The sequence below is a fragment of the Coptis chinensis genome, chromosome 7 (genome assembly GCF_015680905.1).
Source record: "Coptis chinensis isolate HL-2020 chromosome 7, ASM1568090v1, whole genome shotgun sequence".
Classification (NCBI taxonomy): Eukaryota; Viridiplantae; Streptophyta; class Magnoliopsida; order Ranunculales; family Ranunculaceae; genus Coptis; species Coptis chinensis.
This window is the reverse complement of record NC_141462.1, coordinates 16,058,020-16,084,033: the sequence shown is the minus strand read 5'-3', so window position 1 is coordinate 16,084,033 and position 26,014 is coordinate 16,058,020. Positions and strand designations below refer to the sequence as shown.

The 26,014-nt window shown below is 38.4% G+C and overlaps 3 protein-coding genes across 4 annotated transcripts; 1 reads left to right on the top strand and 2 right to left on the bottom strand.

The window, feature by feature from the left end:
- The first annotated feature begins 2,167 nt into the window (after positions 1–2,167).
- NUDX26 (nudix hydrolase homolog 26) lies at positions 2,168–16,657 on the top strand. Its single transcript, XM_086572182.1, has 6 exons — positions 2,168–2,853; positions 2,940–2,990; positions 3,550–3,642; positions 15,291–15,385; positions 16,141–16,255; positions 16,344–16,657. The coding sequence occupies exons 1-6, from the start codon at positions 2,629–2,631 to the stop codon at positions 16,428–16,430; spliced, it is 666 nt and encodes a 221-aa protein (XP_086428308.1). The 5' UTR covers positions 2,168–2,628; the 3' UTR covers positions 16,431–16,657.
- Positions 16,658–16,751: 94 nt separating this feature from the next.
- On the bottom strand, positions 16,752–18,591 carry CTF7 (protein). 2 transcript variants are annotated; one of them, XM_086572180.1, is made up of 6 exons: positions 18,280–18,591; positions 17,914–18,172; positions 17,733–17,828; positions 17,573–17,647; positions 17,121–17,494; positions 16,752–17,029 (listed from the first exon to the last, which is right to left on the bottom strand). In XM_086572180.1, the coding sequence occupies exons 1-6, from the start codon at positions 18,450–18,452 to the stop codon at positions 16,891–16,893; spliced, it is 1,116 nt and encodes a 371-aa protein (XP_086428306.1). In that variant the 5' UTR covers positions 18,453–18,591; the 3' UTR covers positions 16,752–16,890. The 2 variants fall into 2 exon arrangements, with proteins under 2 accessions (XP_086428306.1, XP_086428307.1); XM_086572181.1 differs by lacking the exon at positions 16,752–17,029 and having other exon boundaries at positions 17,117–17,494.
- A 1,309-nt stretch (positions 18,592–19,900) lies between these two features.
- Positions 19,901–21,863, bottom strand: LOC147486231 (UDP-Glycosyltransferase superfamily protein). Its single transcript, XM_086573472.1, has one exon. It carries the CDS (start codon positions 21,675–21,677, stop codon positions 20,232–20,234), a length of 1,446 nt encoding a protein of 481 aa, XP_086429598.1. The 5' UTR covers positions 21,678–21,863; the 3' UTR covers positions 19,901–20,231.
- Positions 21,864–26,014: the final 4,151 nt, after the last annotated feature.

Genomic DNA, 26,014 nt, shown 5'->3' with positions numbered 1-26,014 from the left:
ATTGGCAAAATATTGGAACCAAACTTAAAAAACATGAACTTTCTACTGGTCACATTGATAATTTGACACTTTGGGATGAGTTAAGCGAAAGATTAAACAACAAAACAACAATTGATAAACATATCCAAGAGCAAATTGATAGGGAAAAAGAGCATTGGAGTAATGTACTATTAAGAATTATTGTTGTTGTTAAGACAATTTCTAAAACAATATGGCATTTCGTGGAAAGAATGAGAAAATTTATGAAGCTAATAATGGTCTATTTTTTAGCTTAATTGAAATGATTGCAGAGTTTGACCCAATTATGCAAGAACATCTCCGGCGAATCAAATATGATAAATTAAAGGTTCATTATCTTAGTCACAATATACAAAATGAATTGATACAATTGTTGGCATCTGAAATAAAAAATAAAATTATTCTGAAAATTAAGGAAGCAAAATATTATTCTGTTATACTTGATTGCACTCCTGATATTAGTCACCAAGAACAAATGACTGTCATATTACGTTGTGTAGATGTTTCCTCAAGTCTCATAAGAATCGAAGAGTATTTTCTAGACTTTATAATAGTAGAAGACACGTCGGGTAAATGACTTTTTAATGAGCTATTACGTGTTTTAGAAGAATATAAATTAGATTTTAACGACATAAGAGGTAAAGGGTATGATAATGGATCAAATATGAAAGGTAAAAATCAAGGCGTCCAAAAAAGATTGTTAGATATAAATCCTAGAGCATTTTACTCTCCATGTGGATGTCATAGTCTTAACTTAGTATTATGTGATATGGCGAATTCTTGTTCAAAGGCAATATCATTTTTTGGAATTTTGCAACGTATTTATTGTTTGTTTTCTTCCTCTACAAAACGATGGGATGTTTTATGTAAGTATTTAACTAAATATACGGTGAAGACTTTGTCACCAACACGTTGGGAAAGTCGAGTTGAGAGTGCTAAAGCATTGATTACTCAAGCACCAGAAATTAGGGATGCTCTACTTGAGCTAGCAAAAATTAGCGAGGATCCAAAAACAAAGAGTGAAGCCGAAAGTCTAGCATTGCATGATTTAGAAAATTATGAGTTTTTGTTTGGAATGGTTATTTGGTATGATATATTAGCTACTGTGAATTTGGTTAGTAAGAATTTACAATCTAAAGATATGCCCATTGACATGGCTATAAATCAAATAAAAGGTCTAATCACATTTTTTAAAAAGTACAGAGAATAAGGATTTGAAAAAGCTAAAATAGTATCTATGGATATTGCACGTCAAATGGATATAGAATCGATATTTCGTGAAAAACGTGTAATTCGGAGAAAGAGACAATTTGATGAGAATGTTGACAATGAAGTAACTCAAACACTTGAAGAGTCATTTAGAACTAATTTTTTCTTATATATAATTGATCAAGCGATATCATCTTTTAATAATAGATTTGAACAGTTAAAAAGTTTTGAAGAAACGTTCGGATTTTTATTTGACGTGAAAAAATTGAAATCAATAGATGATGATAGGTTAAAAGAATATTGTCTTAATCTTGAAAGTTTTTTGAAACATGGAGAGAGTTGTGATATTGATGGTACAGATTTGTTTTTAGAATTAAGACTACTAAGAGAAATTTTAGATACCAAAACTGAATCCGCAATTAAAATATTGAACTATCTAAAAAGAATACAATCTTTTCCAAATGCTTATATAGCTTATAGAATATTGTTGGATGATTACACATGAACCGTTGCTTTTCCAGAAAGGAGTTTTTCAAAACTAAAGTTAATTAAATTTTACTTAAGATCAACCATGTCACAAGAAAGATTGAGTAGATTAGCTACATTATCTATAGAAAGAGATTTTCTAGAAGAACTTAAATACAAATATTTAATTAGTGATTTTGCAGCTCAAAAAGTAAGAAAAATGATATTTAATTGAAGTTTGTGACATGTAAAAATTTCTTTGCAAAAAAAAAAAAAAAAAAAAACTTTTAAATCCGCCAAAGTATTTTGATAATACATTGCCGGTCCCAAGCCCGGATAAAAGATGAGGGTTTGCACTCATATGATGAAATAACATAAATAAAACAATAAGTTGTAAACAATTTTTATTGGTATTAATTGTAGAAGGCCCCCTATTCGAACTTGCTTAGGGCCCGAATAGCCTTGAGCCGCCCCTGATTCTAAGTTTCTAATTAAGTTAGACTCTGAGACGTCTTCTAAAATCAATTGCATGAACTTCAAAACTTTTTAGCAGGACTGGCATGTAGAGAAGATTCTGCAACAATATTCGAACTTAGACTACCATGCTTTACACTCTTATTATTCTCTCTTACCAAGTTGATTCTTCAAAAGAAAACCGTGAGATTGGATGAGGCCAACTTCTATATTTTTTCCAATTTTTTCAAAGATATATGACCAAAATCAAATGCAAGCTTATTTCACCAAGCGTTTAGTGATGCGCTTGAGCAACAAACCGAGCCACCTCATTTCCAAAGTTGTGGGGATTCCAAAAAATAACCTCAAATCTCAAAACAAAGTGTCCAAAACCCATGGATTTTGACGTCATTTTACTATCTGCCCCTTCGAAATCAATACACACAAAAGACGGATATAATTTTCCAGCTCACATCAAATAAAATGGTTACTGCTTTAAGCAGACTAGTCTTCATAAACTCCACTGCTTATCTTCACCCTCTCCCACTTCTTCAGAAGCACAATTTATCTTTCCAATTTTATCCCTCAAAGTCACAAAAATTTACAACCCTGACCCTCCAGAAGCTCATCTCTTCATCATCCATGGAAACTGCTCCAGAAGGTTATAGAAGGAATGTTGGAATTTGTCTAGTTGATCTGTCTAATAAGGTATAGTCTATTATTATCTTCTAAGGTTGGCTAATTTTATCGAAATTATGATTTAATCATTAACAATATGATTTTATCTCTCTTAGATATTCTCTGCGTCAAGGCTTGATATTCCTGGTGCTTGGCAAATGCCACAGGTGATTTTCTCTTCTGTTTTTGTGTGTGCGTGTTTTTGCTACTTAATTTACAGTTTTGCCCCTTAACTATATATTGATCAATTGTGTCAGAGGTTGATTTTAACTTGATAACATAGATATAGGTGTGACTGTGTGAGGAGTGTAGAGCCTATCTGCACTCGTGAGAGAGCATTTTGGATGCTCACAAACTACTGTCTAACCTCGATAATGTAGTGTAAACACGGGTGAAAATCTCTATATTGTTTGCTTTTGAGCATGATGACTTGGGTATATTCTGTATTCCTGCTGTTTATTCAGCTCACAAAAGTTAACATATTTGTTCACTTTTTTTACGAACAATTTTGCTCTCCCTTTCCAGAAAGTCTCTACTCTCTTTCTTTGAAATATTAGTACTCATGAATTATGAACCTTACCTGTGGATGAATAAATTAGGTTTGTATTCAACTCGCAGAAGTTAACGTATTTGTTGACATTTTGTATAAACAATTTTGCTTTCCCTTTTCAGAAAGTCTCCACTCTCTTTCTTTGAAATATTAGTATTCATGAATTTTGTATACAGGGTGGTGTCGATGAAGGTGAAGAATTAAGAACAGCAGCGTTCAGAGAATTGAAGGAAGAGACTGGAGTTACATCTGCAGAAATTCTTGCAGAGGTTTGATTTAGTAATCCACTTTTGTTATTTCATGTTGGGATCTTAGTGCTTTAGGGTATGCCTTTCGACGGGCCACTAATAAGTATAAGCACCTCATAATGCACTTCTTTTTAGCTATTGACTGTTTTCTACCATCTTGTCACGTCATCATTTAGCCCACTAGAATCCTGAGAGATTTATCTATTTGAGTGGTATCTATTTCGACCCCCACCTACGTGGCAAACGTCCATTAGTAGGGCTAAAGCCCAATTCGCAATATCATGGATCAATGTACAGGCCCATTAACTCATGTGTCTAAGGCTGAACCTTAGCCACATGGCTTGCCACTAATATACGTTGATTTATGTCTAGATTCATTTCTTATCAAAGAGATAGTTATCGGTTAGCCGGTTATACTTTCTATCACAATTACTCAAGATACAAGATTACTTCGAGCTACAAGGACTCTCTACTCTACCTCTATAAATATCAAACTATTTTTCATAAGGAACTACGTGGAAACTTGATCCCTAGAGAATAGATCTTGGGTAACGAAGGCGACCCATTATTTGGTTCGGTTTCATCTCTTCCAACATCAAATTCCTCTCTGTTTCTTAGTGCGTTCTTTACTATTGCTCTCGTTATGTCAGCAGGTTTATCCGAAACATAATTGGCGCCGTCGTCTGGGGGGAGAGAATTCATTATCACGTGAAACAATCAAGATGGTAAGTAACGAGAAGTAGACCAAATAGTCAACATATTCCTCCTACTAACAAGAATCGCAACCTCGAAATTCAAATCGGCCGATGATGAACCGTTGAACAATCAAGTTGCTTTCATAGTAGTAGGATCAATTCTCAACATCCGATCAGAAGAAATAAGAATCGCCATCTCGGCCTCCGAAAAGGCAAGATAAGTGCCGCGAACCTTAACGCTTTTGCAACAAGAAAATCGACAAGTCAAGTAATCCTCCATGCGGTCCGCCGTGCGTCCATGTCGATCCTTCGGTTGACATGGATATGGGCGTGGACATTACTTTCACGCCAACTAGCGGAAAAGGTGATAGTAATGTACCAATTCACCCCTAATACGGTTGAAAGCGGGGAGTTACGACGAGTCAAAAAATTTAAATAGAAATTTGAGAAGGAAGGCAAAGAGGCAAAGGCCGATTGGGCGATGTTGCAAATTCAACAACATTCAAGGCGACCACGGCGGACGCAGCCATTCCGATTGTATGGGACCGTCTTGACGATCCACTTCGTCCGCCTTCAAGAACGCATCTATTTCTCAAGACAATCAACCGATTACTAATTTCTAGGAGTAATGACCCTATTACCAGACTTATGGGAGAATCGGATTGGCGGGGATAACTACTACCCTAGACATGTCCGATCTCAAAAGGAAGATTTACCGAGAAGCAATTTCATGGAAGATCGCCGTCCGAGATATGTCCGACATGACTGGGAAGCGGCATCCCGCGAACAAGAGCAACAAAACATGGAGAAGTGGTATAATTATTCCGACCACCCGGCTAATGGTGACTACCGCCTAGACAGTCGGTTTGAGGGATAGACAAAGACAATCACCGGTCGGAGAATGATCGTATGCGCATCGCCAAAGATCTCTAACTCCAATAAGAGATAATGGAAGGTATCCTTCTCCATATTGGCACGACCGGGCGCCCAGGGCGTCCGTTCGAGCCAATACTTTAACTCTAACGTAACAATAGGCCGAAAGAGTTGATTGGAAAGTTAACTTAACGATAGAGAGTCGAGGGATGTAAGAATGAAAAACTCGATACCAACGATGATGGCATTACTTGATAAGTTTTCGGTCGACATTCGAGAAGCTTTACCACCATCTCGACTTCAAACAACCCGATTTTGAACTTTATGATGAGTCGAAAGGAGATCCCGGCTTGCATGTTCTATCGTTCAAAAATAAGTTGGTGTTATGGGGTGGAGATGATCCGCTTCATATGTAAGCTCTTTCCATCGACTCTAAAGCGGGAGAAGCATTTTTGGTTTAGTGAGTTGCCTTCAAGATCAATTCACCAATTCAATGAACTAGAAAATCGGTTTGTTAATCGCGTTTCGCCACAATTGCAAGGCGCCAAAGGATGTCGACTCACGACTCGAACATCAAGCAACAACGTGACGAAGTTACGTACTTTTGTTACTAGGTTCCAGAAGGCGCCAGAGATGTTCGAAGTTTTCGATGGGATGCTTTTTTCGCTTTAAAGAAGCATTATTATATTATGAAAGAGACGTGGTTCGAACTTCATCAGAAGGGATCTTTACCTCTAATTAAAGATGTCCCTTAAAACTCGACACGATCGTATGTTATGTTAGGAACGAACAACACATCCAGATCGAGGAGAACCTATCGCCGAAAGTAGCAAGGGACAAAGATATTCTGAGTAAAGATTTTCCGAAAACAAAAATTTTAAAGTTCGGCAAGCGACGGTCGGATCAACAACATAACGATGGAAAGAATGACAAATGGAAGCAAGTCAATTTCAATCGTGGATGGAAAAACTCTACCGAGCTAAAACCGACCCGCCAATGCCAAGTACTCTGTTATATATGAAAAGTTGAAAAGTGGGAATCTTCTTTTCCCACCTTATCCACTTTCAGAAGATACCAAAGCGACAAGGGACAAAGTTTTGTGGTGTAAATTCCATAATGACTATGGCCATGAGACAGAACTTTGTCGCTCTCTCCGGGGTCGGATTCAAAAATTAGTGGAGAAAAGACTTTTAAATGAATATCTTATTAAAAACTCTCAACAAGCAGTTGCTGCAACTTATGAGCATGTCATTAATGTTTCCCATTCTCATGTTGAGTCTCTTTCCAAAAGTCAGAGTAAGAATCAAAAGCGTTTGAAAGTTAGTTATGTTGGTGAGTTTAATCAGATCAACAAAGTCGATTTTGTCAAAGGAATCCGGACCCAAACTTCGAAGAAGAGCCCTCCGATTCATCGATGATAATCTCCGTGGTGTATATCACCCTCACTATGACGCAGCTTATAATTTCGTGGTTCATAGGTGCTTCTCGTGTTCAACGGGTAATGATCGACCACAGGGGGCCACTTTCCGGTCATTTTTGGATGTTATTCTCGATGCAACTTTCGGAGGGTATGATCATCGCCAAGACAATCCTATCATCGGTTTTGGCGGACAACATCTTCGGTTGGAAGAATTACCTTACCAATCAAATTAATGAACAAAGAAGTTGAGCTCGATTTCTTATTGATGGATGCCGATCCCACTATAACGCAATTTGGGCGTAGATGGATACATTCCATGGGGTCGTAGTCTCCACATTTCATCGTGTGTCAAGTTCCCATTCTCCGGGCATATTTGCAAGGTTCAGAGTGACGGTGTATCCCGCCCATTCTCGTCATGACAAAGCAATGGATGACTATAAAAAATGAAGTTCGAGGTAATATCTGATCCTTGCAAAGTGCCGCCTAAGTTTCTGATTTGCCGGGTGCCCTCCATCTATAATATTGAGGCTCATGCGAGGGCACGACGAAAGTGGATCGACTTTTGGAAGTGCAAGTAGGAGATTCGCCAGAAGAAACCACTTTTATTTCATTTGAACTTTCGAAATTAGAACAACAAGAGTTGGTTTCCCTTTACAAATGTGAAATAAGCGTATCTTACTTGGAAAATCGAGGAAATCTGGGGAATAGACCCTTCATTCAGCTTCTGTCATAAACTTGACATCGATCCAAGTTTCGAGGCCGGTTAAGCCAAAACCAAGAAGAATGGCACCGACGAAGCTCAAAGTTAAAGAGGAGATTGATAAGCTACTTTGCGGTTAACTTTATCCGACGAAGTTACTTACCCGATATGGCTTGCTAATGTCGCCGCAGATACAAAAAGAACGGACAAATCAGAATTTGTATTGATTTTACAAACCTTAACGCAGCCTTTGTCCGATTCATCCAGATCCATTGCCACGAATTTCGAACTAGTGGATGCCAGCGGATTCCAACACCTATCTTTCATGGATGCTTCTTCAGAGTACTACTCATCGATCTCTTTGAATGTTGATGATCAAGAGTTCACCGCTTTCATTACCGACCAAGGCATTTTACGCTATTAATCGTTATGCCTTTTGGTCCGAAAAAATGCCGCAACCTACCAAAAGCTTGTCAATACAATTTTTTCCGACCGCTAGGGATAATAATGGAGGCTTATATTGATGATATAGTCGTTAAATCGAAGCTTCATCGATGATCATCTTTCCGATCTTCAACTTGTTTTGATAGGCTTAACAAGTATAACATGAGACTCAATCCCGCCAAATGTTCTTTTGGCCTCTCTTCGAAAATTTCTCGATACCTCATGACTCGTAGAGGTATCGAGGCTAATCGATCGATATCGCGTGCGTTATTGATATGCCATCACCAAAAATAAGAAAGAAATTCAACGGCTTTATCGGGTGATTTGCGCTTCTTCATTGATTTATTTCTAAATATTCGATCGTTGTCATCCCTTCTTCCATACTTTAAAGGGGCTTGGAACTTGAACATTGATTGAGATGACATTGCAACAACCGAAGAAATACTTGGTCGGGCCCCTCCTATATTGACAAGTCCTTCAACGGTCAACCGATTGGCATGTACCTAGCAGCCTACAACTCAAGCTATTAGTCTTTCGTTTTTTTCGTCGATGATGGTAGACCCGTCTTTTTATCAAGAAGACGTTAACCGAGTCGAAGTCTCGTTATTCAAAGATGGAAAAATGGCACTCAGATTGGTTCATGCCATTTCGTCGGTTAAAACCATACTTTCGGGGAGCTTGGTCGAGTTTATATCGAGTATCCCTTTATGCAAAATCTTTTCAGAATGCACGTGAATCAAGCAGATAAGCCGAATGGAAAAGTTATCTTAGTGCATATAGCCTTGTCTTTGAAAGTCGTCATCACTGAAAAAGGACATGCTCTAGCTTCTTTGATAGCTGATTTTTCGATTGATGATTCTCCTATCGACGATTTCTTACGCCAAGAAGAATCTATGGAAGACATTCTCGCCACCAATAATCGGGGCTTAACGAAGATCAACTTGCAAACGCAATTCCTAATCCCATTGACCTATGGATTGTTTATTCGGATGGCCCCATAATAAACTGGTCCGAATGGATCGTTTTTGTTAAACCCGGGCGGAGAGAAGATTGAGAAATCAGGCGACTTGGCTTCGCCGCTTCAAATAACGGCCGAGTATGAGGTCGCCGTTTGTGTTTTGAGAACATCTTTGAACCGGGGCTGAAAGCTCCGGTTATACACGGATTTCGCCTTGTGGCCAATCGGTTTGGGGGGTCTTTTGAAGCAAGAGATGACCGTATCGCGGCTTATCTTGGTTTGATACATAGCCTTGCTCGACAATTTGATAGCATCTCTATCACTCAAAGACTCCGAAATGACATACGTCATGCCGATTCATTGGGCTTATCTCTCCGCCGTTAAGCGAAGAGTCAAGACACATCACCGTGGAGTTCCGTGAAAAGAGCCAAGCATTGACTTTTTACCGAAAAAGAATTGCATGACTTGTATGTACATGAAAGCAATTACTTGTTTTGCTTAGACGCTAAATAAATAAATATCGAATTCCACGATAATCGCACCAATCATGACTTCGAAGCGGAAAAGGGAGATAGAAAATTCACAACATGACCATACTTTGGATCTTCCATTAGAATCGTAGATCCGTTTGTTCCTCCCGAATTCCGCCCCAAAACGGATAGTGAGTTGGTACATGAAGCGGATGATAGTCCCGAAGTTCCCGATATGATACTATCGAGCGGTGATGATCTCCGATGCACAAGATTGGCGTCTTTCCTTATATCCACTACTTGCAAGTTTCTTCACTTCCGCCGGAAACCAAAACTCACCGAAAGAATCAAACGCAATGCATGGAAGTTTTGGTGATATCCACATCGACGGAAGTTTGACTTATATCGCGAAAGGCTCGGACTTAAACCCTATGTTGCAATGCCTCTCAAAACGGGAAAGGACTTCAAGTTTTGGAAGAGATTCACTCCGGCTTACGGAAGCCACCCCGCGGGCTTAAGTTTAGCTCATAAGCATGATACGGGGCTATTGGTGGCCGAGATGCAAAAGGATGCAAAACACCTATCCGAAGGTGTGAGCCATGCCAAAAAAGCACGATAATATGAGTAAACTAATTGGCATCGAAGTTGCATCCCATGCTTAGCCCATGGCCCATTTGCCAAATGGGGCTTAGACATTATTAGCCCTTTACCTAAAGCTCCAAGTAGTATAACGATTCCTTCTTGGGCAAACCGACATTTTACCAAATGAGTAGAAGCAAAGCCTTTGGTCCAAATCCATGCTTCCAACGCCAAAATATTTTTATGGAGAAATATTGTTTGTCGTTTTGGCATTCCTCGCGACTTGTATCGGATAATGGTAAACAATTTGATGTCAAGAAATTCGCGATTCTGCTAATTTGAAGATACTGGCATAATTTCTCCGCGACCTTATCATCCAGAAGTTAATGGGCAGCCGGGCCACCAATAAGGTGATTTTGGCCAACCTAAAGAGGCGCTTTGATCGGCGCCAAAGGAAATTGGGTTAAGGAGTTACCGGTTGCCTTGTGGGCTTATAGACAACGCCAAAATATTCAATCAGATTATCACCTTTTAACCTTGCATATGGTCCGGGCAGATCTTTTACCTACGTAACCGATTTCCAAGACATCTCGGTCGATTCTTTGTTGTTGAAACAGTTCCAATGACACTACTTTGGCTCGGTCAAAAGCTCTTATTGATGAGGTTCGCTCGAGAGGGACTACAATGCCTTATTAAGTATCAAGTCGACATGAAACGGAACTACGACAAGAAGATCCGCCCTAAGTCTTTTTGTTCCTCAAGACTGGTTCTTTTGTAGAAACCCAAAGCTTATAGAATCGGGGAAAGTTTGGGGAAAATTGGCAAGGACCCTACATCATAGATCGCCCAAAGATCTAAGGGGTCATATTTCCTCCGCACTATTTCTCGGAAGAATAATAGAGAAGTCATGGAATGCTTACCACCTTCGCAAGTTTTTACCGTTAGGAAATTTTTGCAATTTTACATTACTCCATCAATAATAAATCTATCCATCTATGTAGTTCGCTCTATTTTATCCATCAATAAAGGCATTCAACATCCATTCTCTTAGTTTGGTTGTCATTTTACATTTCTATTGATGCGTACTTTTACCTTCAACAATGTCATTCATTAACGTTCATTCTAGGGAAGTCATTCATATTATGCTTTTTTCGGTCCAAGTAAGTCGATTCATGCCTACTTGACGGAAACCGAAGTCAATAAGATGGTTATTTTTGCTCGGAACAATTATTGCAATACTCCCACAATATAATATCCGTGCTAATTCCACTACTAAGGCAATGGTGTTGTGTTTTAGTTTGGTCCTGTGGCACGGGTGGACGACTTTGAACTCAGTAAAACTCCAACGGTTTGTCGCCTTGCTTCACGCGTTCGGTACAAATATTTTAACACTGAATAGCTAGGTTCAAAGGGGACGATCATGTCCCTTTGCGCTTTCAATAACTTTCTCCAATGGTTCTATATCGGGAGGTTTTTCTCTACATGGGGCGCGCCTCGTTCTTTTACATTCATAAATCCACAACACTAAGTTTTATACGTGTATGTTATCCGACATCACAATGATATTCAATAGCCAACACATACTTTATTTTTATTTTCATAAAAGAATTTTTAGCTCTACGATATTACATACTCGCAATCACATGATCATTGGTTTGGGAAAATCCAATGGTTTCTTCCCAACTTTTCGTGATATACAACTTCGTACAAATCCTTGTAATTCATCTTCTCACGTTCTAGTTCATCGCCCGTTTCTATTAAAGTCTATGTCGGTTGTCTTATGGGACGATTCACGGTGTGCCATTTGCACGCGTGATCTTGGCCGAAGCTTCGTTTAAATGGTCATTCGCTTGTTATTTTTGTCTACCTCTTTTGCACACGTTTAAGTTCGATCTTTGGTCGCCACGAAAGTGACTTCAATTCTATCACATCCGCTTTTAAGTGTTTGTGTTCCTCTATTATCTCACGAGCTTTCCCAAATTCTTCAGACGATCTCTCCTCCGCTTCTTCCATCCTTTCGGTAAGTTTTTGTTTTCGTCTTCTAACTCTTCGATGGTTCCGCTTTAACGCTTGTTTTTGCCTCTTCCAATTTTTGGTTGAGTATCTTCACTTTTCTATCTCTTCTAAGGCATTGACTTCATTCGAACGATATTTTTCTTCGCGATTTTTTCATGAATTTCTTTTTTGGCTGCATTTCATCGCCGCTTTTTAACTCAAGGGCAAAAATATCGATTTCATCATCTTTCGGACTTAAACACAAGTTTGCAATAACCGATAAAAATAATACTATCATACCCGGTTTATACTATCGAAAATCATTGACATTGCTCATTATATTCTCCGATGTTCTCCGTGATTTCGGTCACATTTTTGATATTTTTCGAGCCCCTTCCATTGGCGTAATCCCGGGCGATCCCTTCACTTTGTCTTCCAAGCTTGAACATCTCTGCTTCATCTGATATTTTCATCGGTTTAGTGTTGGACACAAATTTCTTTACCGTCCTAACGCAATAGTAAAAATCAACGATATCATCAAAGTAGCTCAAATCTACCAATATTTCGTCAGAACATTCATGAAAGAAGAAACGAAGGTTGCTCTCCACTTCCTTGTCCAATTCAATGTCTGGTAGTGTACTCGCGTTCTCTGTTAAACACAATAATAACTCGTGTTAGTCAACAGTTTACTAGTACTACAATTTTCTATATTTATGTTTTGGCTTACTTCAAATTTGTTCTAAGACTTTAAACTCTGGCCGGATTCCACTTCCCTCATGGCCGTATGTAAATCTATCCCATCCGGTGTATACTTTTGGGAACCCTTTAAAACTTTTGTTTGAATCCTTGAATTCAACTTCAAATTTTATGTACCCTTTTCGTCAATTATGGCTTTTCGGTCGTATCAACGCGAAGATTTCTTGCCCCGAACCTTCGTTAAATTCATTTTGTAAGCGGTGCGCTCTCGTAAAGATTAACGAACGATATTGGCGGTTGTCCGGTGCTATTTGCCACCACTCCAATAATGCGCCAATTTCTTTGCTTTCAACGGAATGACATTCCCGCAATTTAATTGTGTGTAAGCCATTACTACTTCATCTTCTTCGACTTTCGTTTCAAATTCATACACTTCATCAATCTCAAATTTTTCAGGCCCAAGTTTTTCTTGTATTTCCTTAAGCGACCATCGACGCGGTTCCAGGTAGTCGCTGTACCTGTCACCTTCTTTCCACCTCACCAAGTCTGCAATCGTCATCGAGTTTTCTTCTCGGTTATTTTTCGCCCGTATAGTACGGTAGTTCTATCTCTAAAAAAAAAAAAAAAACGGGTCAGAAAGCACAAAAACCGGGTTCCATATTAAAGAAGGGCAAGTATGGTGCCCCTCCTTTACTGGAGATGCACTAGATCGTGTTTGTTGTTTCACTTTTCAATTTTAAAACCGCCAGCACAACGTCTTCTTCCACATTCGTTTTCAGTCCAAAGCTTCCACATAAGTCTAAATGGCAAGCTCTCAACAAAACAAGGATTACATTGTTGCATCAAGTCATAAACGCAACAAGTGGAAGAACCAACTTCAGAGTGCTACAGCAGTAACAGCTGCAAGAACTCAAGATGAAGTAACGAGGTCCACGTTTTTCCAACTCTGTTTGTTTGTTTCTCCTTGTGGTTCCTCATCATCTCTAGCCTCACGAAGAGAAGCCTCACAGTCCGCTGAATCGCTTGCCACAGGAAGAAACTACCTATATCATCATAGCTCCAAAGCCACCAGTTCGTACAACATCGTCAGATGTTATAGCGGCTTCCATGTTCGCTCTCCTGTGATCTGTCGATGCCTAAAACCGTATGTATAGATAAACAATGACAACAGTACTAACCTTTTCTTCGTCTACCCGCAACTTTTCTTCAGCGAAACTAACGCCCCGACGGAAACTTCCTGTCACAATGGTTTGGTACTTTGGAGAACACGGTGGTGTTTACTTTTGTTTTCTACCGTTTGTCAGTGCTAGATCGTGACTTTTCTCTAAGATTTATGCTAAGCATGTGTTTCTCTGTGTTATCGGTTTATATATACGCTGGTCCAGTGTTTAAGTCCGTATGTAATTCTATTTAGCCAAACCAACTTCATGTGCAAGACTTGATGATAAGCATTATCCAATCCGGATTTAATTTTGGAGTCCTAGTTTATGTGGTATTTTCACGTGCACATCTTCTCATTATTTCGGACATCTATCGAATTTCAATTATTTCGTTCACAGTAATTCGCCGATTTTTATACATCATTGTGTCCCGTAACTACGTCATTGCGTCCCGTATACGTTAATTTGACATTTTTTCATTTCCGCTAATTCACGAATTTTTCCCGATTGTCCATTTTTCTTATCGTTTACGTTCATACGACACTTTGTTATACACTCCGCTTACTCTTTTATTAATTCACGTTTTCCGCGGATTTATCTTCTCTTCTTTGCCATGTGAACTTTGTTTCGCCGACAAAGAGGTGGTGTTCGACCCCCACCTACGTGGCAAACGCCCATTAGTAGGGGTCTCTATTTTATTCATTTAATCAACGAGGGGCTAAAGCCCGATTCGCAATATCATGGATCAATGTACAGGCCCATTAACTCATGTGTCTCAGGCTGAACCTTAGCCACATGGCTTGCCACTAATATACGTTGATTTATGTCCAGATTCATTTCTTATCAAAGAGATAGTTATTAGTTGACAGTTATACTCTATCACAATTACTCAAGATACAAGATTACTTGAGCTACAAGGACTCTCTACTCTACCTCTATAAATATCAAACTATTTTTCATAAGGAACTACGTGGAAACTTGATCCCTAGATAATAGATCTTGGGTACGTAGGCAGCCATTATTTGGTTCAGTTTCATCTCTCCCAACATCAAATTCCTCTGTTTCTTAGTGCGTTCTTTACCATTGCTCTCGTTGTGTTGAAGCAGTTTACTGCTGAAACAGTATCTTTTGAGTTGTCAAAAGGTTGTGAGGCGATGAATATATTTTAGACAGATGAATCTTTTGCGAAGTATCAAACGAAATGCTGAATGTTTAAATACTTCCTTTCCAATACTTGTGTATCAACTACCGTACATAATGGCAATTGATTTCAAATTTAAAAGAAAAGATCAGTAGAATGACCTCCCTCTGATTGTTCTCAGTTTTTTTGGTTTAAAATGTTCATTTTGCTATGTATATACTCTATATTACAATATACTTGGTACAATGTCAGATTTCCTTAAGATATTGTTGGAATAACCAATGATTGGAGCACTAGCTATTAAGTATTAACCATGTCAAGTTTTCAACCAATAAGGTGGGATATTAATTTACAAAGAAAATCGAAAGATGGAATATGGATGAACTTAATATTTCTCAACTTGGAGCGTGATTTCATTGCCTTGAGTCAGTGTCTTGGGCTAAATGGGTTCTCACCATGTGACTCTTGGGGCCATGGACATATTAGCTTTTGACACTTGTTTACTGAACTGGTTTCTAAATTCAAATTTCTTGTGCAGGTTCCATATTGGATGACCTATGATTTTCCACCACAAGTCAGGGAAAACCTTAACAAGCGATGGGGAACAAACTGGAAAGGTCAAGCACAGAAGTGGTAAGAAATTGGAAGCACATTATACTCACTTAAAATATATTGTCTGTAATTTGCTTCCGATTTAAATAAAGTACTGTGGTCACATGAGGTGGTGTCTGGGATGGATCATCTTATCCCCATAATACTTGATTCGGAAATCCTGCTGCTTTAAACTTCTCCTCGTTCTTCCTTTCCGTCCTTCAAAGATAAGGAATGGATCAGATGGTTTTAAATAGTGATGACACGCCAACTCTGCTCTTGGTGTTGATGCTAAAGATATTTCTTCCTATCTTTAGGAGCAGTCAGTAGAGCCTCTGCACCAAATGGAAGATCTGTCATGTGTAATAGAGGATTTTGAGGCAAATCGTTACAAGGCCCCTGATGGGGCATTGGACTTGTATTGTTTCACGAAGGAAGTGCCCACATGGGACCTGCTCAAGTGAGCTTGTGTCACCCTTCATATTTTGTGAAATGCTGATGTACCTAGCTCGTCTATTTAAGTTACACACTGAACTTGAAAAACTGATCAGTGGATCACTCTTTCAAAAATTCCTTCTACTTCTATCCAATACGTTGAATAGCTTGTCTCAACTAAACTTAAGTGGTTTTTATGTTCTGACATCCTGAATGGGCATATGTACTTCCTTTAGGATGAGTTGAATGGCCACTCTTTAGTCTTTATGTACATATACAGTATATTGGAATTTTGGAACTTGCAGAACTTCATACTTCAGGTTACTGTATTTTATCTGATCCTTTATCTCTTGATCAAGCAGGTTTCTTTTTAGATTCACTGGCAATGATGAAGAAATCAATCTTTTGGGAGATGGGACTGAGAAGCCAGAGTTTGCAGAGTGGTCATGGGTGACACCCCAGCAAGTGATAGAACTTGTAAGTTGAACCTACATTGATGTTGATACGTCGTAAGATAATGATCATTGTTATATTTATGCTCTCCTTTCTTTTGTTGGTTGACCAGGCTGTGGATTTTAAGAAACCTGTTTACGAGGAAGTTTTGAAGGTCTTTGCACCCCATCTTCAATTGGGTTCAGCTGGATCTCTATAGACTGTTGAACTGCTGGACCAAGATCTCTTGATTTAACTTCATGGATGAAATAATGGCTTGTTCTCCTGCAAGTATGAGACAACTAACTTTTGTCTTCCTCTTCATTGTACCAAATTACAGGACAGTCTATCATGAGTTATTGCAGTATGCTTATTTTTGAAATGTTGGTTACCCTTTTGGTCTGAGACCAAGGAAGAACACTACATCAATAAATTTGTCTTGTATTCCATTTGTTTCTATACTAGACTTCTTGACACTAAAGCCGTTACGTATGTATATCAATGTAAAGGGCCATTTGATATTTTACAAAGCAGAGAATGAGATTAAAAAAAAAAACTATTATCCTTTTCTCAATCAGTGATATGATACTATACTGATTATTTAGAATCATTGAGTTTGGCATTGAAAATACTATCCATTCTTATCCCAGAAATAATCAAGAGAGTAAATCTATCAATGATTAGCTGTTCAAACCAATATCATAGACCAAGAATGATTCAGTACAACAATAATTTGACGCCAATGCCTTCCCTGCAGACGTAGGCTGAGAGAATGCCAACTGAGATTGTTCTAAAACATAACCTGTGCAGAAACTCGTCCTGCATAAAAGCAAAAAACGTACCACAAGTCAAAAGCCAAACAGATAGAGAAATACTGGTTATTACTGACAAGAAAGGAAACACATCTTACCTCGCAGCATCCAGCAATTTGGTGGCAACATGTTTTCTTCTGTTCGAAGGTGTAACCCAAATGGCTCTAATGCCACAAGAAGCTGGTACAGTTACTTCCTCGCAAATTATTGCTCCAATGTGGTCTTCAGATAAATATGTTTTATGAACAGAAGGGACTCTTTTTATAACTTCACGCCGAAAATTCACAGTTCCAAACTGGAGCACATTCGAAATTGATTCATCAGCTTTTGAGTTACTGCAGCTGAAGCTTTTCCGAACTGCGCAATCTGAGCTCTTCTGAACTGCTGAGCATGGGAGAACTTTGTAAGCAGATACTATTGGTTCTGCAACTAGACATCCAGCAATTCTCTGAGCAGAGATGAAAAGATATACCTGAAAACAATATAAAGTAAGATCACATGGAGAGATGTAAGCCTCAACATCCTAATCAAATGGGAGAGCATAGAGTACCTTGCAGAGTTTATTTAGAAGCCATCCATCGCTCGAACCAAGCTCTTCTTCCATCATCTTTGCGACCTCCTGAAGCTGCTAACACAAAATTGTCCAAATCAGACATTTCATTTTTATTTGCCTAGTTTAGATAGAAGAACAATGAGAAAACAAGCCGAACCTTGTTCTTTTGAGCAGGTGGATCAGAATCTAACACCAAAATGATGCGCGATCCCTCACTCAAATTCATTGGAATCACTCTTTCGTTGCGCCAACCCTGCAAAGAGATGATTAAGAGACAAACAAAGTACTACAATGGATATAGCAATTATAAAAATTATCACAGAAAAGAGATGAATGACCTTGAATGGGATTCCATGAGTGAATTTCTTATGAAACTCCTTATGAACCTTCTCATCTCCTTCCTCGCCACGCGCATACTTTAGCCCACATATCGAACAGTCATGTAGAACGAAATTAGACTGCCCAAAATCCAAATGAAACTGAGCATAACTTCTCTTATTATTCAAAACTTTCCCTATCGGCTTTACAAGTCCACCAACCGAACCAAAACCACTTCGCTTTTCCCCAGTGTCTTCTTCTCCCTCTTTCTCATCACTTCTGCGTTGACCAAACAACCGAGAAAAAGCAACATTGAAACAAGTACTCAAACACCTCAAGTGCATAACTTAAAATTTAAAACGGAATGAGATGTAAGAAAAAGTTACCTGGAGAGATCGTCTGTCTTTGGTGTTCGACGTGTGTAGGTTATACGAATTTCTGGCTCCTTTGTTGTATTGAAGAGTGGGATGTCATCGATTGGGTCTGTAAGTGGAGATGGATTGGTGAGTGTCTGAGAAGAGGAAGAAGGTTTGAAGAAACAACTTATTTTGGATTGCATTGTTTTTATTGATGGAATTTTTAAGTAATTGATTTCAAAGTTCGGCTTTTTGTTTTTATATTTAAGTTCACTTGAAAATTCACATTTTCCCGCCTGTTGACGGGTGCCAAACGGAAATGGAATTTTGCCGAAAACTTTTGTATGGAAAGTTGGAAAAACAATAAACGATATATATTGTTTTTTATATATATTTTTGTGTCTTTGTGCCTAGGCCCTAGAGCCCTAGATCCGTTTGATTTTTCTGATATACTGGCGATATATATCAAAAACTCAGGATCCAATATATAGCAAAATATGCATGTCAAATTTCTAGCTGCCGCACCATAAGCCAACTGCATGATTGGCTAAATAAACCGAAACATGTGTCAAGACGCACTCAGGACGCGGTCAAAATAGTCAGAATGCGGATTTTGACCTAAAAAAATAAAAAATAAATCAAAATAATATTAAAAAATTCAATTTTTTCATTTTTTGTTTTGTTAAGACTTATGAGATGTTTTTAAAGTTTGATTAGAAAATATTAAATTTAATTTTGTGGCTATTTATCTTTAATAGTTTTAAATTTATAAATGTTGATACATTTAATTTAGTTTTTAATATTTAATTTATATAAAATAAAATTATAAATATTAATTAATTTCCGCGTCCTACCTTTTTGAGATATAACTTGGTCGCTGCGTCTGTGTCCGTGCACTGGCTACATATTAGTGGGGACATATGCTGCAGATACACTATCTAAGCATTTGAACCCACAATGAAGCATGTTTCTCCATACAGCACTGAGCGTCACTGTGAATGACTTGGAATACATTTTCCTTCATCGTCTCGCCTCTTCACAAGTATTATGAACATGCTGAAAGTCAATTAAATCCAAACCACACGGGAAGCCGGGAACACTCCCTTCACCTCACTACAGTTCATCATCTGTAGCACTCAAATCTTGTTAACTATAATGCCATACACGGGAAAGGTGGTTACACCCTCTATATAGTGTATGCATATTTTGTTCAATGAGATATCAGGATTCAGGACAGTAGATACTTTCTACCATACTCTATGTACATATTAAACTGACCTTACAAAAAAGTTACACACCAAAAGCGCCCCCTAAACAGGCACAGTGCACACACAAGACCCTTAATGATGTAAGAAACAAAGAGCTTGCTTATTATGTGAGAACCGAGACAAACAGAACAGGAAGAGGCAAATTTGAGTTGGAAGAGTAGTAGATGCAAGTTATCCAAAACTGGGACAGTGCAAAATTGCAACAATTCTAATAAACTCCAAGTTCAAATGTAAGTTGGAAGACAGGAAGAGTAGCGAGCCACGCTTAAGGATAAAGTAACCATTGCAAAAATTGTAAATACGCTTTGTCCGAGAATAGAGAACATACAGAGAGAATGAAAAAAGAGACTCGCAGGAAATCCAGAGGAAGCTAAGAGTTAGAATGATAGAAACAACAAACTGAGATAGAGAAAAAGTATATAGAGGTCAGGAAACAACAGATAAGCGTAAAACAAGTTTTCCTTGGCTAGTTCATGGTACAAAAAGTCTTTACATTTCTCTACACTGGATTTCTATCTTTCTATCTTTCTACCATGTGAATGCTGGTTGTTATACTTGCACAAAGGTTCTACTGGCTCATTAACAGGCCTTCAGTTGTCCATCTACTGCACATAAGCATAGATACCTCTTCAAATTTGCAGCTTAATCAAAGTTCTCAGTCTTCTTTACTTTGAACTATAACGAAGCATCTAGAAAGTGTTCCACAGCAATAATCTACTTTAAGTTCCTACTGAATATCTTCATTATATGACCAGCAACAAGATCTGCTACAACCTCAGGAGAGAACCTCCTTATCATGTCTTCCCTAGCCTTCATACCTTTACCCTTAGCTTCCTCAGGATTGCTCATCGCATGCCTCATCAACACTTGAAGCTTCTCAACTGAAGGTTCTGCCCAATTATGACCCTTGAATGGGCCTTCCCTTACTTCGCTCATTTCATCCACAGGCAGGGGGTAGCTGTTCTCCATTGTCAAATACTCAGTCGGGCCAGACCAATTCATTGCAAGGACTGGCAACGACATTGCCATGGCCTCCACAAGGGGACGACCCCAACCTTCTCCTCTCGATGGGAGCACAAATGCATCAGCTGCCTTGTAAATTCTAGGAAGATCCACCTGAGCAATGTGGGTATCTATCACATAAACTGGTGCCCAACCGTTAACCGGCTCCTCAAATAACGAATCCTTCACAAAGTCTAAAATCTTACTCCCAAAGTTACTATCAGAGTGGTAAGGATTCGTTAATAGATGCAAAGCAACTCTATCACTCTTACTAAATTCCTTCAAATATGACTTCAACAGCACATCCCATCCTTTCCTATACTCCCATTTGAAAATGCTCAAGAAAACAAACTTTCTCTCCTTCTGACCAGATAACGAACTTTTCGAACCTAAAACAAGTTTTGCTCTAGAACCAATATCCAATGCCTTATACTTTGATGGATCAAAGAAGTTCACATCAACAGGCTGTACAATCTTGGCAATCTTTGATGGAACAACCCCACTTTGAATAAATGTAGAAACATGAAAATCAGTAGGAACCCAAACAGAATCCATTCGATTACATCGCTTAACATGATTCTCATTAACCTTATCAGTCTCAAACATCGTTCGACCAATAACAAACAATGGCTCATCATAACCAGTAGGTGGACAAGGCATTGTTTGAAATAAAGGAGGATACCAAGCTCCTGGTTCACTATGACAAACAACAATAGTCTCATTCATCCTACATTGTGTATTATAAAGCTGAAAAGCCAACTTCTTACTCTCTTTCGACAAACCTTCCCAAAACTCTACAGACTCTAAATCTCCATGTTGTTCTATACCTAATCTAAACGTTGGGTTTTTAATAGTATCATGTATAGATGTAATGTAAGACCATGCTTCTGAACTATACCCACCACCTGAAAGGAAAGGTGCCATCCATAAAACACAATTGGATGGCAAGGAACTTGGTGTTCTTGAGTGGGCTTGTTTATCAAGTTGTGTTGAGTGAAAAAATGTTACAAGTCTATGAATCAAACCGGGGCTTAAAGGGTTGAAGTATTTGGTGTTGGGTAAAGTGAAAGAGAGAGCTAGAAATAGAACTAAAATAGCTGATGCCCAAAATGCAAAGGGTTTTAATTTTGGTAATGGGTTTTGGGGTGGGGAATTCATTTTGTTTAGGATTAGTTTGAAAGAGATATTGAATTTAGAGATGGGATAAGAGTGGAATTACCAGTTCATACGGAGAGGGATGCAAACGCGTAGATGAAGCAGGTGCACGGAGCGTTAGATTGAAGATGAACGCCCTTATAATATTCACGAGGCGCGATTATCCGAATGGCATATACTTCTCCCCACCCCAAAATATACACAAAATATACAAGTGTATATACGTCACTTAGGGCATCTCCAAAAGAGGGTGTAAATTGTTTAAAGTGTAAAATTTACACTCTAAATATCAAAAACATATTTCCAATCGGGGGTGTAAATCCCAGATGATAAGCTAATAGTTAACAGAGGGTGTGAGGAATTCCCCATCCGCCTATTAGTTAATAAACATCTCGGGAGTCACTTGAAGTAACGTCCCAATTAAAAAGAAATTCGTACATCACTTAAATTCACGTCTGTTGGTCCAGTTTTAATAAACTACGGATGTTACTCAAAGTGACGTGCGTTTTATTTATTTATTGGTTAAACCCCTTGCGACAGACTTTGACCGTTGGTTTTTCTCAATTTTTTAATTTTACATATTCTTAAACTTTGTTGCATTGGATACCATTATGGATATGGAAACTATTAATGTGTAAGAGGGGCCATAAAATCCTAGTGGCACCTATGTAGCACTTATGTAAAGATGTATATATACACTCTCCATTGGAGATACCCTTACAAAAGTAAAACAATAATGATTATTTCTTATATGTCTTTTTACACCCCACATGCCCGATAGTTCTACGACATCGGGTTGCCGCGAGATCCCATATCCCACGGCAGGCAGTTGCCGCGAGATCTCATATCCCATGGCAGGCAATTGTTGCGGAATATTTTTTTTGTGTTTTTTATTTTTTTTCACTTCAAATTTTACGTATTGAACACACACGACATATGGATATCTCATTTTCTTCTTTAAAGCTTCTTTATACACTCCAAGAACAACACACCAAAACCATGACAAAAAAATATGTACAATCAAGGCATAATTTTGTTATTTCGCGGCAAATATTTTCACATGCTATAAGAAAAATTTGTGATCAAATTAATGAATAAGAGTTTTGATAATTAACACAAGCAAAGACTCTATTTTAGGAATACAACCATCTCGTGGCAACTAATTTTTTTTACGGTGGCTATTAAAAAAACAAAAAAAATTAAAAAGACCCACATCAACTACCTTCCGTGGGACATAGGATCTCGCGGCAACCTGATGCCGTGGATTGTGCGATCCCGCGACAACTTCTTGCCGTGAGTATCTTTTATGTGATTAATGGAAGGATGCCAGTACCTTTGAATTGGTCAAAGGGGTGCCAATTCCATAAAGTGGAGTGTCAATACCGCGGCCATATATATATATATATACACCATCACCAACAATTTTTACTTTCGAATTGGATAGACTTCTTTCTTTTTTCTTTTTAATAATTAATCTCCTAGATTGGAACTGTGGTAAATTGTTTTATGACTATATTTATTTGTTTGTTTACAGATTTAAATTATTTTATGTTATTGGAGACTTGGAGTATCAGGTTATAACGATCAATCATCTCACAAAAACAAATTATTCAAAGTCTTGGGAAATCTTGAATGGTCTATTAAATAACATGAATAATACTAGCAAATCAGCCCGCCAATGGCTGGGCTTGCTACATATTTTTTATTAAATTAGTAGTTTTTGGTTTAACGATAGTTGTAAATTCTTATTTATTTATTTAGAATGTTGTTATCATCCGTGTCTAGTCCTGTACCCATCCATATGCAATCATAATTTTCAATGAAAATAACAACAACATGATTGTATGGTAATTTAGTGTCGCCTTTCTTTTTATATGGCACTATTCATCGAATAATAATAATAATAATAATAATAATAATAATAATAATAATAATAATAATAATAATAATAATAGTATGGTAACCATGTATAATAATACCGGCATCACTAATGATATGGTAATTCCTTTTGGACTTAAACCATTACATATTTGTAGTCATGCTTCATGGGAAACAATTTCCTCTTCCTGGAAAGTGATGGATAGTTATGTAAAAGAGAACCGATAAAAGGAAATGAAAATGGAAATAGTGGATAGATAATAAACAAGACACTTATATAATTTGATATTTAATTTTTCCTTGTAAGTGTCTATATTTAAAAGAGAGCAACTTTCTTTCTCCTTAAACGGGTGCAACAAATGGGATAGGACCAGTACGTCTCACAAGTTCAGTAGCAACAACCTCTTTCCATCCTCTATATAACAAAGAAGGGTGGAGTGGGTTGACAAATTCCAACTCACAAGGTGAGACGTGGTCATGCCACCCCCTAATCATAGCTACTAAAATATTTTTTTGGGATGAATTAACAAGTTTTTTTGGGGTGAGTTTATAAGTTTTTATCACCTCACCCACCCCACACAAAAAAGGCCTGGACTATTTTTGGGCTGAACTTTTATATATTGTTAGGCTCTGGAAATATGAGTAGGGGGCGGATGTGCCGGCGGCGTGTATCGTGTCGAAATCGGGGACGGATCTGCCGCGTCGGGGCCGGTGCTTGCCAGATCTGTGACGTACTATGGAAACATGAGTAGGGAGGGCGGATGTGCGTTGGGGGCGCCGAAGGCGCGAGTATTTGTGTCGTATCGAGGGGAGAGGGGCGGGGGGCAAATGCGCGTGGGGTCGGGGACGCCGAAGGCGCGCATATCTGTGTCGTTCAGCGGCGAATACATATCGGGGGCGCCGAAGGTAAGCGTATCTGTGTCGTACGGCACGGACAAATACTAGTCTATATAACAAAGAATGGTGGAGTGGGTTGACAAATTCCACCTCACAAGTTGATACGTGGTCGTGCCACCCCTAACCATAACCACTAAAATGTTTTTCTGGGATAAGTTTTTTTAGGGTGAATTTAAAAGTTTTTCTTACCTCACCCACCCCACACAAAAAAAGTCTGGACTGCTTTTGGGGCTGAACTTTTATGGGTTGTTGGGCTCTAGAAACATGAGTATGGGCTCATTTTAAAAAAAAAATGGGGAGGGGGATGCGTCGAGGGCCGAAGGGTTGGCGTATCTATATCGTGACGGGGCAGATCGTGTAATGCGGGGCATCGAAGGCACGCGTATCTATGTCGTACTGGGGGGGGGGGGTGATAGGGTTATATACTAAAAGCATTACTTTTGTATTAACTTTAATTCTTCATTTTTTGAATGAGAATCATATGGGCAAATGTTATGCATAGTAGTTATATGCATGTGTCTAATACTTTATGTTGTAGATGATATGGTGTGGACACACAGAAGATCATATCATCAGTACCTTATAAAGTATAAGTAATCGTTCACAACCTAGATGGATTTGGACAAACCATTAGTACTGTTGTAGTATAATCTGGTATTAGTCTATCTTAACTATAGGATTACACTAGTACACTTTGTGTGTATTGAACAGAACCAAGTGAGGTTGTTTCTCCTTATACTGACTATATAAGAGGACAAACGCCTCTGTTATTATGGATGTTTGTCCTCCTAATCCGGATATAATAACGGGCACTTACATGCATTGTACATTGCTTTAAATCATCAATGAGTGAGATTCATTTGTGAATCAACAAACTCGATGGATTGGGTAATGACATTGTATGTAAGGTGTGCTGTTGATTATAGAAGGAATCTGTGTTCCGCAAGAAGTCGGGTTATTGATGTCCCCTTGAGGAGCTCAAAAAGATTGTCATGTAAACCCTGTAGGTGGATTTATTCTAACATGACAATGAGGTTGAGTGGTACTACTCAAGGACATAAGAAGTTGATTAATGTAGTTGTCAGTAACTTGACTTAATCAACGGACATTCGATATCTTAAACACGGAGAGATCAATGAGCATATAATATGGATCCCATAAACGCTGACACGTAATTTGGGATTAGGGCGGTAGTGCAACAATGGCCTTTAGTGGAATAAGTCATTTGTTGACGGACTTAGGCCGTGTGTTCTGGGCGAACATGGGAAGCTTGCCCGTCAGGAGGCCCAACCCTAATTTCTCCTCATGGTCCCTGTTATAGCCTATAAATAGAATAATCTCTCTCTAGCCGAAATTCACTATTCATTGGATCTGAAAAAGAGGCAAGGAAGGATAGATCCAAAATTGGATCTAGCTTTGTGAGAAAGAAGGGGATTGGTAGATCGTTGCCCACATAACGTCCAATCTGTTCTAAAGGAATACAAAAGAAGATCAAGGGGTTGATTTCGGATTTGATAAAGCTTGGATTCTCAGAGTTATCTAAATCAGATTCAAAGGTATTTTTT